Raw genomic sequence first — 13093 nt, forward strand, 5'->3', positions numbered from 1 at the left:
CGTGTGTTTTAAGGCTGGCTGCGGTGGTTTGCATCGCCCCCCCTGCAGCAGTCCAAGCCCGGGGGGAGGGGGTCATTAAGAGACAAGGTCGCCGTGCACGCAGCCGGGCGCTGGGACGTCCCGAGGCCGGTCTCTCGGCTCCGCTGCGCCCCACAGCCGGCGGTGGCCACGGACGCGGAAGTCCCGCCCCGCTCGGCGGCTCCAATTCGACCCGTCGTGCGGGACCGGATCTCGCCCCGCCGCCGCCGCGCTCGGCACCGCAAAGGCCGCACGGGCGGAAAAAGTTCCGTTTCAGCGCGTTTTCAACCCACCCGTTGTTATCGGGGGGGCGGTGAGGCGTTCGACACTGAAAGGCTAACCAGGAAGACGCCAGAGGAAACTGAGTGGAAGAGTGGTTCAGACTGAGAGCGGGCGGGAAGGGAGGGAGGGAGAGAGAGAGACACACACACACACTTTACACATAGGGTGGTGGGAGTGTGGAACAAGCTGCCCGGCCGCGGTGCTGAAGCCGATACCCTGGCTTCTTTCAAGGCACAGCTGGCTGAGATCCTACAAGCAGGACAGGAGGCACCGCTCTACGCCAAGGGTGGCGGGAGCGTGGAGCTATTTTCCCCAGCCACGTTGTTGAGGCTGATAACCTCGACGTCACTCAAGACGCAGCTGGGTGAGACGCTCCAGTCTGGGCGCAGGAGGCCCACCTTTACACAGAGGGTGGTGGGGGTGGGGGACAAGCTGCCCAGCCGTGGTGTTGAAGGCGATACCCTGGCTGCTATGTATCGTATCCATCTTCTCTCTCAGCATGCTGTAACAGTGCTGCGCCGACATCTTGCTTGGTCTTCGTCTTTGTCATGTTGGGGGTGCTGTGTAAAACAAACTTCCCCAGTGGGCAATAAAGCTTGAATCGAAACTTTCGAGAAATGGATTGACCCTGGGATCGATTAACTTCTAAGTAAGTGGGTGGGGCTGCACACTGGTGGTGGTGGAGGGGATCCCCAAAACCTGTAAAGTGCTTTGAGTGGAGTGTCCAGAAAAGCGCTATATAAGTGTAAGCAATTATTATTATTATTATTAAGTAAGTTATGACCTTCTGGTTGGGAGACCTCTCTGAAGTTATTCATCCTTTGGAACAGCTGTTTTAGACGCAGGGGGGTCTCAAGACTGGTCTCCCCGAGACCCCCCCGTCTTTTCCGACTCCCGCTCCAGTCTGGGCCGTGATGTGCCAGTGTTGTCTTCCAGCTCGGAAAAGACGAAAGGGAACTGCAAACGGGTATCAGCTCGTTGTGGGGTTGTCTCGCAGAGTTTCACTCCCGGTTGTGTTTGTGCGCCACCCGTGGGCAGTGTTAGTACGTGCCGTGTCTTAAAACCAATAACTAAAACTAAAATAAGGCCGCAAACTCTTAGCTCGTTGGAATCGGAGCCATGCAGCTGAATTGCAGGTCGTTGCTGCCCTCTGCTGGCGACACGTGGTACTGCGCAGGAGGGAACACAATTGACCGAAAGCCTTCAATTAAACCTAGTCTCAGAAAAAATATTCTATTTTCTTTTTTAACTATAAACAGCCACAGTGCCGGAGGAGCCGGAACGTCGCTTGAGTGAAGCCGGCGACGAGCTGTTTCAAGCCTTCGATACACGAGCTAGACGGACACACCGGACCTCCAGTGGGGTCAGAATTCAGCCCCCCCCCCCCGCCCCGATTGAGACACCCAGCTGCAGGGCAGGGGACCCCCATCACGGCCCTCAAGGGCCACAGTCCACAGTCAGGGTAAGTGGGTCTCTTCGAATCTCCCGTTTCTCAGAGACTAGGAAAAAGACCCCACCTGTCTGTTTCAGCCCGTAACGAGTTCAATGAAGTCATGGAGGGGTAGGAGGACAGCCCACACCCTCCTGTCTCCCCATGAGCGACGCTGTGCCCCCCTACTCTAGGATGGGGGGGGATTCTAGGTCTCTTTCTGTGTTCAGCACCTACAGCAGCAGGGATCCTATTTAAATCTGTACTGTACATGTTGTATGCATGTCCCACCTGTGTTCTGTGCTGTACCGAAAGCAAATTCAACCAGCTACAGTTGTGTGGCAAGAAAGAATAATCTAATCTAATCTAGGAGCCCCCTGCTGGTGGTCCCAGTCCAGTCTCACAGCCGGGAGACCCCCCACCAGACCAGCCCGCTGTCGCACCCCAATGACCTCCACCCTGCTTGGTTCCGAGATTTCTTTGTTTATTCCAGGAGGGGGGGGGGAGGAGAAGCCAAGAATCACATTTTCTGGAGTGTAGGTTTTGCAACAAAAACAAAACAAAAAAATCAAAAATCAAAACAGACATAAGACATAAGCATCTCTATAAAACAATCTCTGTACAGAATGAGAAAAACGACGTTTGGTCCGAAATCGTGGGCCTGGCTTTGGTGGTCCCTCTGCAGCCCGAGGCGCAAACCCGAGGAGGAGGAGGAGGAGGAGGAGGAAGAGAGAGGCTGCTGAAAGGAGAGGAAGGTCCCGGTCCGCTGGCTTGTTCTGTTTGGAGCTGCCCTGACTCACAGGATCTCTCATGGGTTTTTCTGGCCTAGAGAATCTGGGTGCAAGGCGGAGTACACTCTGGACGGGACGCCAGTCCATCACAGGACACACACACACTGACACACCAGGGCCAGTCCATCACAGGACACACACACACACACTCACTCACCCTGGACGGGACACCAGTCCATCACAACACACACACACACACACACACACACACACACACACACACACACACACACACTCACTCACCCTGGACAGGATGCCAGTCCATCACAGGACACACACACTGACACACACACTCACTCACCCTGGACGGGACACCAGTCCATCACAACACACACACACACTGACACACACACTCACTCACCCTGGACGGGACCCCAGTCCATCACAGGACACACACACTGACACACACACGAGGGCCAGTTCTCCCACCAGCCCGCGCCTCAGCCGTCAGCGGTCTCTCTCGGGGCCCCTCTGCTCTAGGGACCGGGCTCCTGGGAGCTGACGGAGTTGGAGGACACCGAGGAGCTGCGGTCCAGTGGGGCGCCCCCGGCCCCGCCCCCCGTCACCCTCCACTGCAGGATGCAGGTGTCCTTCCCGCCCATGGAGATGAGGTGGCTGTCGTTGTGGGTGAAGCGCACATTGGTCACATGGCTGCCGTGGCCCTCATACCGGTGGCTGGGGGCCTGTGGGGGGGGGGACAGAAAAGGGGTTAGGGGAGACACCCCCCCAGCAGGCTCTGCAGCGTTCCAAGCGGATCTCAGTGGGACTTGGGGGGGGTTTGGGGACGAGGCTGGCCGAGCGACACAGGGCTTGGCATCGTGGGGACCGCCCCCCGCCCCCCGCCCCCGCTGGGCGCCGGAAAACGAGGCCCCTGATGCGTCGGGGGGGACGGAGCCGCTCGGAGCGGGATTCCCACAGGCCCAGCGCCGGCAGTCCCCCCCGAGGGGCCGGCTCGCTCGCTTGCGCTCTCGGCCAGCAGGGGGCGCTGTGGAGGGTGGGGTCAGGTGACCTCCGCCAGCCCCCCCAGGGTCAGGTGACCTCCGCCAGCCCCCCAGGGTCAGGTGACCTCTGCCAGCCCTCCAGGGTCAGGGGTCGCAGGTCAGGACCCAGGGTCAGGTTACACAGCTACAGCCCGAAAAACTGAGGTTAAGCAATCAGAGGTTGCAGTCTGAGGGGGGTATACCCTCATGTGGCTTTGTGATCTCTAAGGACTTCGCTTGTCCTTCGACAAAATCACGTTTCTGGTGAGGGAGGGACATCTGTTGACCCCGGTGGGTGCTGTACTGAAGACAATGTCAGGGTGTTACAGGCCACCTGTGGGGGTGGGTCCGCACACTGACCTTGGGCTTGGGACAGGGGTACTGGAACAGATGGACCTTGCAGAAGTCATCGGCCACTGCCACTGCCCTCTCGCTGTGAGAGCGGCACAGCGCGTTAATGTCCGTGCCATCTGAGCCCTCCAGCCACACTCCTGAGACAGGAGGGAGAGGAGGGAGAGACAGCAGGGATTAAGACAGGAGAGTGAGAAGGGAAAGACAGACACGTTTAATTAATCCTTTATTCCTTCAGTCATTTTCTCATGTCCAAGGAGCTCACGCCACTGTGGTGCAGAAGGCAGAGCAGTCGATAAAGAGTGAACAGATGAAGGGAGCAGGACAGGACAGTGTTGACAAGTGCAGGAGCAGAAGACACAGTAGCCAAGCACAGACAGGAGCAATCGATAAAGGACAAACAGAGCAGGACAGGACAGTGTTAACAAGTGCAGGTGCAGAAGACACAGCACCCAAGAGCAGACAGGAGCAATCGATAAAGGACAAACGGAGCAGGACAGGACAGTGTTAACAAGTGCAGGTGCAGAAGACACAGCACCCAAGAGCAGACAGGAGCAATCGATAAAGAGCAAACGGAGCAGGGCAGGACAGTGTTAAAAAGTGCAGCAGAAGACACAGCACCCAAGAGCAGACAGGAGCAACCGATAAAGAACAAACAGAGCAGGACAGGACAGTGTTAACAAGTGCAGGTGCAGAAGACACAGCACCAAAGAGCTGACAGGAGCAATCGATAAAGGACAAACGGAGCAGAACAGGACAGTGTTAACAAGTGCAGGTGCAGAAGACACAGCACCCAAGAGCAGACAGGAGCAATCGATGAAGGACAAACGGAGCAGGACAGGACAGTGTTAACAAGTGCAGGTGCAGAAGACACAGCACCCAAGCGCAGACAGGAGCAATCGATAAAGAGCAAACGGAGTAGGACAGGACAGTGTTAACAAGTGCAGGTGCAGAAGACACAGCACCCAAGAGCAGACAGGAGCAACCGATAAAGGACAAACGGAGCAGGACAGGACAGTGTTAACAAGTGCAGGTGCAGAAGACACAGCAGCCAAGAGCAGACAGGAGCAATCGATAAAGAGCAAACGGCGCAGGACTGCGTTAACCAGGGCAGAGAGAGACGGAGAGGAGAGAAAGGGGCTGCACGGTTGTGCGAGTGTGTGGGGCTCCGGGGGGGCGATGCTCACCCATGACGTGGAACCCCAGAACGCAGGTGTAGGTCGCCCACTCCCGATCTTTGCTCTCGAAACGATTCCGGAGCAGCTTGCACCCTCCTGCCACGTCCCCTGGAGCATGCACGACAACACCGGGTCCACACTCACTCTAATTTCTCAAAACACTTCTCCCCTCCCCTCCCCTCCCCCTCCCCCGATCTCTTGCCCGGTACCCCAAATCTTGAGCGAGTCCTGCATACCTGAGGCGCACAGGACTGCAACACGGGGGGGGGCTAGAGCTCGGCGCATCAAATTCAAAGTCAACAAAAAAAAAGCGCTCCCTCTTGTGGACAAAGCTAGACACGACGGCCTGAGGTGTGTGGAGAGAAACTGAACGCCAGCGACCTGGAGATCACTTCCACCTGAGACGTGCAAAAGCGAGCTTTTCAGAGCTGAAGTCAACTTTTCGGGTTCAGATCGTGGCAGGTGAGATTCAAGTATCCCGCAGACCCGTTCAGGTTTTAGGACGCCAGCCCATCACAAGGCAGTTCCAGATTTTTACAGAAGACAAAGTTTTGGCTTAGAAACAAAAAACTTTTCTGCACGTTATGATCCAGGTCCTCACAACTCCCGAGTCTCAGGAATGATTGTGTCTGCGTGGACATGTTCACAGATTCAGTCTTCACAAACCTAGCAGGCACCTGCACACACACACACACACACACACACACACACACACACACACACACGCATACATGAACACACACATACCCACATGCACACACAGACACACACGTGAAGCATGTACACACACGCACACAGACACACCTACACACGCACACAGACTTGTACACACACGCACGCACACAGACACACCTACACGCACACACAGACTTGTACACACACGCACACAGACACACCTACACGCACACACAGACTTGTACACACACGCACAGACACACCTACACGCACACAGACTTGTACACACGCGCACAGACACACCTACACGCACACACAGACTTGTACACACACGCACAGACACACCTACACGCACACACAGACTTGTACACACACACGCACACAGACACACCTACACGCACACACAGACTTGTACACACACGCACAGACACACCTACACGCACACAGACTTGTACACACACGCACGCACACAGACACACCTACACGCACACACAGACTTGTACACACACGCACACAGACACACCTACACGCACACACAGACTTGTACACACACGCACAGACACACCTACACGCACACACAGACTTGTACACACACGCACAGACGCACCTACACGCACACACAGACTTGTACACACACGCACGCACACAGACACACCTACACGCACACACAGACTTGTACACACACGCACAGACACACCTACACGCACACACAGACTTGTACACACACGCACACAGACACACCTACACGCACACACAGACTTGTACACACACGCACACAGACACACCTACACGCACACACAGACTTGTACACACACGCACACAGACACACCTACACGCACACACAGACTTGTACACACACGCACACAGACACACCTACATGCACACACAGACTTGTACACACACGCACACAGACACACCTACACGCACACACAGACTTGTACACACACACACGCACACAGACACACCTACACGCACACACAGACTTGTACACACACACGCAGACACACCTACACGCACACACAGACTTGTACACACACGCACACAGACACACCTACATGCACACACTCACTTGTGCGCACACACACACACACACACACAGACACGCCTACGTGCCCACACACAGGCCCCGACACACGCAGGGGGACTCACAGTAGAGGATCTCGTAGTCCCCAGAGTTGGACATGATGAACTTGCTGTCCTTGGACCAGTCCAGGTGGGTGATGAAGCTGGAGTGGCCCTGCGCGACGACAGGCGTGAAAATCACAACGGCTCAAGAGGGGCAGCGACCCCGTCTCCCCCAGGAAGCCAAGATGGCGGAGCTTGTTCCCTGCACCCGCTACTCTCTGCGCGCTGTTCCCAATCCCTGACCACCCCTCCCCGGCCCTTCCCCCCCCGGCTGGCATCCTGCGGATTACCGTGCACTTCCCGAAACGCGCGTAGCGCCTCCCGCCGTCCGAGACGCCGTAGATGTAGATGAAGTTGTCGTGCGACCCCACGGCCAGGAAGTTCCCGTCTGGAAAGGCAGAGCATGGAGACGCGGTGGTCAGGCCGGATTCCACACCTCTGCTCTGCCCCCCCCCCCCCAAAAAAAGCCTTACAAAACCCCGTGAGCTGGTGTTCTCCCCCCCATCCTCGCCCCCCGCCCCCCCCCCCCAACCCCGTCCGCACCCCGCTGGGGAACCAGCAATCACTGATCGGCCCAGAATCAGCACCGGCACCACCACTGTCACTGTTCTGCGTAAAGCAACATCCATCTGTGACGATCCCTCACCCCCCCGGTTTAATCATTTCCAGTTTCTCCCGTCGGGACGCAGATACCGACCCCCCCCTGCTGCAGAACCAACAGTTCTCATTCCTACCTGCAGCCATGTCGTTACTGAACACTTGACTTCTACGTTAATCTGAACGTAGATTGTTGGTCCTGTTGGTTTTTTTTTTCCTTCTGTCTGCCTGTAAACCAACACTGCCCCCCTGGGGATAATAAACAACTTGCCCCCCTGGGGATAATAAAGACTCTCTCTGCCAAACGAGAGACGTTTTTATTTTCAGCCCTGCGCGCTGGCGCCCCCTTGTGGCCGACTGGGGGGACTGCCCCCACCCCCCCAAGCCGAGAGCACAGCGGGGGGGGGTCACTCACCCGGAGAGTAGCGCATGACGGACAGCTGCTCGTTGCCGTCGGTGTAGTCCGAGACCACCTGCCGGGTCGCCAGGTCCAGAACCACCCACCTGCCGGACCAGAACACACACACACGGGCGGGGGCGCGAGTCAAACGGGCCACACGTGGGTCAGGGAGGTGCTGGGGGCCCGTCAGTCCACGCGCTGGCCGAAGGGCCCGTCGGATCGGAGTCCAGGTGGCGCGGCAGCTAACGAGCCGTACCGCGGTAAGCCTCCCCCAGCGCGGCCTGCCTACTCCGCGCTCACCACGCCCCTCGCCAGGATCTGTCCTCCACCCTGACGGCGGGGTGCCACCTCTGTACCCCCCCCCCGTCCAGCCGGCACGAGAGACAGACGGACAGTAAGACAGAGAAAGAGGCAGACAGAGAGACAGAGAGACAGAGAACGAGACAGATGGAGAGACAGAGAAAGAGACAGACAGAGAGACAGAGAAAGAGACAGACGGAGAGACAGAGAGACAGAGAAAGAGACAGACGGAGAGACAGAGAGACAGAGAAAGAGACAGATGGAGAGACAGAGAGACAGAGAAAGAGACAGACGGAGAAACAGAGAGACAGAGAAAGAGACAGACAGAGAGACAGAGAACGAGACAGATGGAGAGACAGACGGAGAGACAGAGGAAGACAGAGAGACAGAGGAAGAGACATACAGAGACAGAGGAAGACAGAGAGACAGAGGAAAAGACAGAGAGACAGAGGAAAAGACAGAGAGACAGAGGAAGAGACAGACCTTACCTGCCGGTGTTCAGCCCCACCGACACCACGCCCCCCTTGGGGCAGAAATCGGCGCACAGCCCCGACTCCTGGAACACACACAGCGGAGGGCAAGTGAGACTCCCGCCCCCTACCGGCCGGCGGAGCAGTGACGCGGTTGACCCCGGCGGTCCCCCAGCCCCGGCTCGCCCCAGCCCTGCGCCGATCGGGCCACCTGCTGCCGCGATCGATCAGAGACTGTTATTACCTCCAGCGCGGTGCTCCAGTCCAGCGTGTGCTCCTCCCCGTTCCAGAGGCACACCTGCCTGTCGTAGCCGCAGCTCAGGAAGCTGTTGTGGGAGGGGTGGGTGGCCAGGCCCCACAGCTCGTCCACGTGCCCCTGCGGCGAGCGGAGGCAACGTCAAAGCCCTGGAAAGCGGGAAAGCGGCCGCGACCCCGATTTCTGCTCCAGGTTCAGGCCGCTCCTCCTACCGTACAGTCGCCTTTTCCCATTCAGGGTCGTCGCCAGGGAGCCAGGGTCTATCCCAGCAGGCAATGGGAGCAAGGCAGGGTACACCCTGGACAGGACGCCAGTCCATCACAGGACACACACACACACACACACACACACACACACACACACACACACACAAGGGGCACTTTTCCCAGAGGCCAATTCACCCCCCAGCCTGAGTTTGCACTGTGGGAGGAAACCCACATGAAGACCGAGAGAGAACGTGCAAACTCCACCCAGACCGCACTCCAGGTCGGGAACTGAACCCGGGACCCCGGGCGCTGTGCCACCCTGTTCCGGGCCGGCCCTGTTCCAGACGTGGTTGAGCGAGGGACGCGGTGCACCGGGAGCTCGGATAGTGGGCGCCCCCCTTTGCTGCCGGTGTCCCGAGGGGCGCTGGGCCGTACCTGGACGATCGCCACGAACCCGCCGGAGAAGGTGCCCCTCAGGATGGCGTTCCGGGTCGTCCCGACCAGCAGCTCCTCCCCCTCCACCTCGGCGATGGTGCGCACGGCCCCGAACTGCTCCGGGATCTGAAACGGGACGGGAGCCCCCCCCCCAAAACTCAGAAAACGCCCCCATCCTGTCTCTACGGCCGAGCTGTGACTCTCGCGCCAACCCCGGGTGGAAACAATTAAGTCGTTCGTTAACGAGCTACGTGAAGTATCGGCGTCCTCATGGCAGGGACCAGGAACGGGCTCTGTGGCTGTTATAATAATAATAATAATAATAATAATTGCTTACACTTATATAGCGCTTTTCTGGACACTCCACTCAAAGCGCTTTACAGGTAATGGGGATCCCCTCCACCCCCAGCAGTGTGCAGCCCCACCTGGATGATGCGACGGCAGCCATAGTGCGCCAGAACGCTCCCCACACATCAGCTCTCAGTGGGGAGGAGAGCATAGTACTGAAGCCAATTCATAGAGGGGGGTTATTAGGAGGCCATGATTGGTAAGAGCCAATGGGAAATTTGGCCAGGACACCGGGGTTACACCCCTACTCTTTTCGAGAAGCGCCCTGGGATTTTTAATGACCCCAGAGAGTCAGGACCTCGGTTTGTACGTCTCATCCAAAGGACGGAGCCTGTTTACAGTCTAGTGTCCCCGTCACTATACTGGGGCATCAGGACCCACACAGACCGCAGGGTGAGCGCCCCCTGCTGGCCCCACTCACACCTCTTCCAGCAGCAGCCTCAGCTCTCCCAGGAGTCTCCCCTCCAGGTACTGGCCAGGCTCACACCTGCTGGGCTCCAGTGGGGCTGCCAGTGGGGAGTTGCAGGGTGATATGACACGGCACGCCACAGGGGGGCGCTGTTGAGGACAGCTGGGCAAACTCCGTGCCCCCATCTCCAGCGGCATCCCACCCCTTTGGGGCTGGTGGTGGCCACAGCCAGTCTTTGGGGTACAGCCCCCCGACCCCGCCGGCGCCCTCACCTCCGTCTCCCTCTCGGGCGCCAGGTCCACGCTCCAGCGGACCACCCGCCGGTCCTTCCCCCCCCCGCTGAGCAGACCGCCGCCCTGCAGGACGCACAGGGTGAACACGCTGCCCTCGTGGGCCCGCGTCTGCCGCATGATCTGGTAGGTCTCTGCCGGGGGGGGGGGAGGGGAGACAGGAGGTGAGACAGGCAGGAGAGGGGAGAGGAGGGACAGAGAGAGGAGAGAGACAAGAGAGAGAGGAGGGACAGGGAGAGGAGAGAGAGAGAGAGACAGGAGAGAGAGGAGGGACAGGGAGAGGAGAGGAGAGAGACAGGAGAGAGACTAGCTGGGGGACAAGGGGAGAGGAGAGACAGAGAGAGGAAAGAGAGAGATGGGACAGAGAGAGGAGAGGAGAGAGACAGGAGAGAGAGGAAGGACAGGGAGAGGAGAGAGACAGCAGGGGGACGAGGGGAGAGGAGGGACAGAGAGAGAGGAGAGAGAGAGAGACAGGAGAGAGAGGAGAGGAGAGAGAGAGAGACAGGAGAGAGAGGAGAGGAGAGAGACAAGAGAGAGAGGAGAGAGAGCAGGGGGGCGAGGGGAGAGGAGGGACAGAGAGAGGAGAGGAGAGAGACAGGAGAGAGATAGCGGGGGACGAGAGGAGAGGAGGGACAGAGAGAGAGGAGAGGAGAGAGACAGGAGAGAGACTAGCTGGGGGACAAGGGGAGAGGAGAGACAGAGAGAGGAAAGAGAGAGATGGGACAGAGAGAGGAGAGGAGAGAGAGGAGGGACAGGGAGAGGAGAGAGACAGCAGGGGGACGAGGGGAGAGGAGGGACAGAGAGAGAGGAGAGGAGAGAGACAGGAGAGAGACAGCAGGGGGACGAGGGGAGAGGAGGGACAGAGAGAGGAGAGGAGAGGAGAGAGACAGGAGAGAGATTAGCGGGGGGACGAGGGGAGAGGAGAGACAGAGAGAGGAAAGAGAGAGATGGGACAGAGAGAGGAGAGGAGAGAGACAAGAGAGAGAGGAGGGACAGGGAGAGGAGAGAGAGAGAGAGACAGGAGAGAGAGGAGGGACAGGGAGAGGAGAGGAGAGAGACAGGAGAGAGACTAGCTGGGGGACAAGGGGAGAGGAGAGACAGAGAGAGGAAAGAGAGAGATGGGACAGAGAGAGGAGAGGAGAGAGACAGGAGAGAGAGGAAGGACAGGGAGAGGAGAGAGACAGCAGGGGGACGAGGGGAGAGGAGGGACAGAGAGAGAGGAGAGGAGAGAGACAGGAGAGAGAGGAGAGGAGAGAGACAAGAGAGAGAGGAGGGACAGGGAGAGGAGAGAGACAGCAGGGGGACGAGGGGAGAGAAGGGACAGAGAGAGAGGAGAGGAGAGAGACAGGAGAGAGACTAGCTGGGGGACAAGGGGAGAGGAGAGACAGAGAGAGGAAAGAGAGAGATGGGACAGAGAGAGGAGAGGAGAGAGACAGGAGAGAGAGGAGGGACAGGGAGAGGAGAGAGACAGCAGGGGGACGAGGGGAGAGGAGGGACAGAGAGAGAGGAGAGAGAGAGAGACAGGAGAGAGAGGAGAGGAGAGAGAGAGAGACAGGAGAGAGAGGAGAGGAGAGAGACAAGAGAGAGAGGAGAGAGAGCAGGGGGGCGAGGGGAGAGGAGGGACAGAGAGAGGAGAGGAGAGAGACAGGAGAGAGATAGCGGGGGACGAGAGGAGAGGAGGGACAGAGAGAGAGGAGAGGAGAGAGACAGGAGAGAGACTAGCTGGGGGACAAGGGGAGAGGAGAGACAGAGAGAGGAAAGAGAGAGATGGGACAGAGAGAGGAGAGGAGAGAGAGGAGGGACAGGGAGAGGAGAGAGACAGCAGGGGGACGAGGGGAGAGGAGGGACAGAGAGAGAGGAGAGGAGAGAGACAGGAGAGAGACAGCAGGGGGACGAGGGGAGAGGAGGGACAGAGAGAGGAGAGGAGAGGAGAGAGACAGGAGAGAGATTAGCGGGGGGACGAGGGGAGAGGAGAGACAGAGAGAGGAAAGAGAGAGATGGGACAGAGAGAGGAGAGGAGAGAGACAAGAGAGAGAGGAGGGACAGGGAGAGGAGAGAGACAGCAGGGGGACGAGGGGAGAGGAGGGACAGAGAGAGAGGAGAGGAGAGAGACAGGAGAGAGACAGCAGGGGGACGAGGGGAGAGGAGGGACAGAGAGAGGAGAGGAGAGGAGAGAGACAGGAGAGAGATTAGCGGGGGGACGAGGGGAGAGGAGAGACAGAGAGAGGAAAGAGAGAGACAGGACAGAGAGAGGAGAGGAGAGAGGCAGGAGAGAGAGGAGGGACAGAGAGAGGAGAGGAGGGAAAGAGAGAGGAGAGGGAAAGACAGGAGAGAGAGGAGGGAGAGAGGACGAGAAAGATGGAGAAAGGAGAGGGAAAGGAGTGAGAAGAGAGAGAATGGCGAGGACAGAGAGAGGAGAGAGAGCCGGAGGAGACAGGAGAGACAGAAGGGGCAGGGGTGGAATGGAGGGAGACAGACCACTGGCCAGTGTGGAGGAAGACCCGAGATATGCGCGGTGAGATTTCGGAAGAGCCCGGCCTCGGGCACCTTTCC

General features: G+C 58.3%; 2 protein-coding genes across 3 annotated transcripts in view; one reads left to right on the plus strand and one right to left on the minus strand.

Annotated features, from left to right (window-relative positions):
• Positions 1-2192: 2192 nt before the first annotated feature.
• Positions 2193-13093, minus strand: part of eml3 (EMAP like 3) — a 31518-nt gene continuing 20617 nt past the window's right edge. For both annotated transcript variants that reach the window (XM_088609030.1, XM_088609031.1), the window contains 10 exons: positions 10523-10674; positions 9494-9619; positions 8841-8972; positions 8615-8682; positions 7842-7930; positions 7120-7217; positions 6854-6941; positions 5039-5137; positions 3861-3991; positions 2193-3203 (listed from right to left, as the gene is read on the minus strand). In XM_088609030.1, coding sequence (XP_088465156.1) covers positions 2997-3203; positions 3861-3991; positions 5039-5137; positions 6854-6941; positions 7120-7217; positions 7842-7930; positions 8615-8682; positions 8841-8972; positions 9494-9619; positions 10523-10674 — 1190 coding nt within the window. In that variant the 3' untranslated portion in view covers positions 2193-2996. The remainder of the gene's footprint in view (positions 3204-3860; positions 3992-5038; positions 5138-6853; positions 6942-7119; positions 7218-7841; positions 7931-8614; positions 8683-8840; positions 8973-9493; positions 9620-10522; positions 10675-13093) is intronic.
• Positions 11040-13059, plus strand: LOC148646660 (uncharacterized; the record flags this gene model as incomplete). Its single annotated transcript, XM_088609373.1, has 3 exons — positions 11040-11534; positions 12639-12921; positions 13040-13059. Coding segments are annotated over 3 exons (798 nt in total), but the record flags the coding sequence as incomplete, so codon positions are not given.

This window comes from Lepisosteus platostomus, chromosome 16 (assembly GCF_059453375.1).
Source record: "Lepisosteus platostomus isolate fLepPlt1 chromosome 16, fLepPlt1.hap1, whole genome shotgun sequence".
NCBI lineage: Eukaryota > Metazoa > Chordata > Actinopteri > Semionotiformes > Lepisosteidae > Lepisosteus > Lepisosteus platostomus.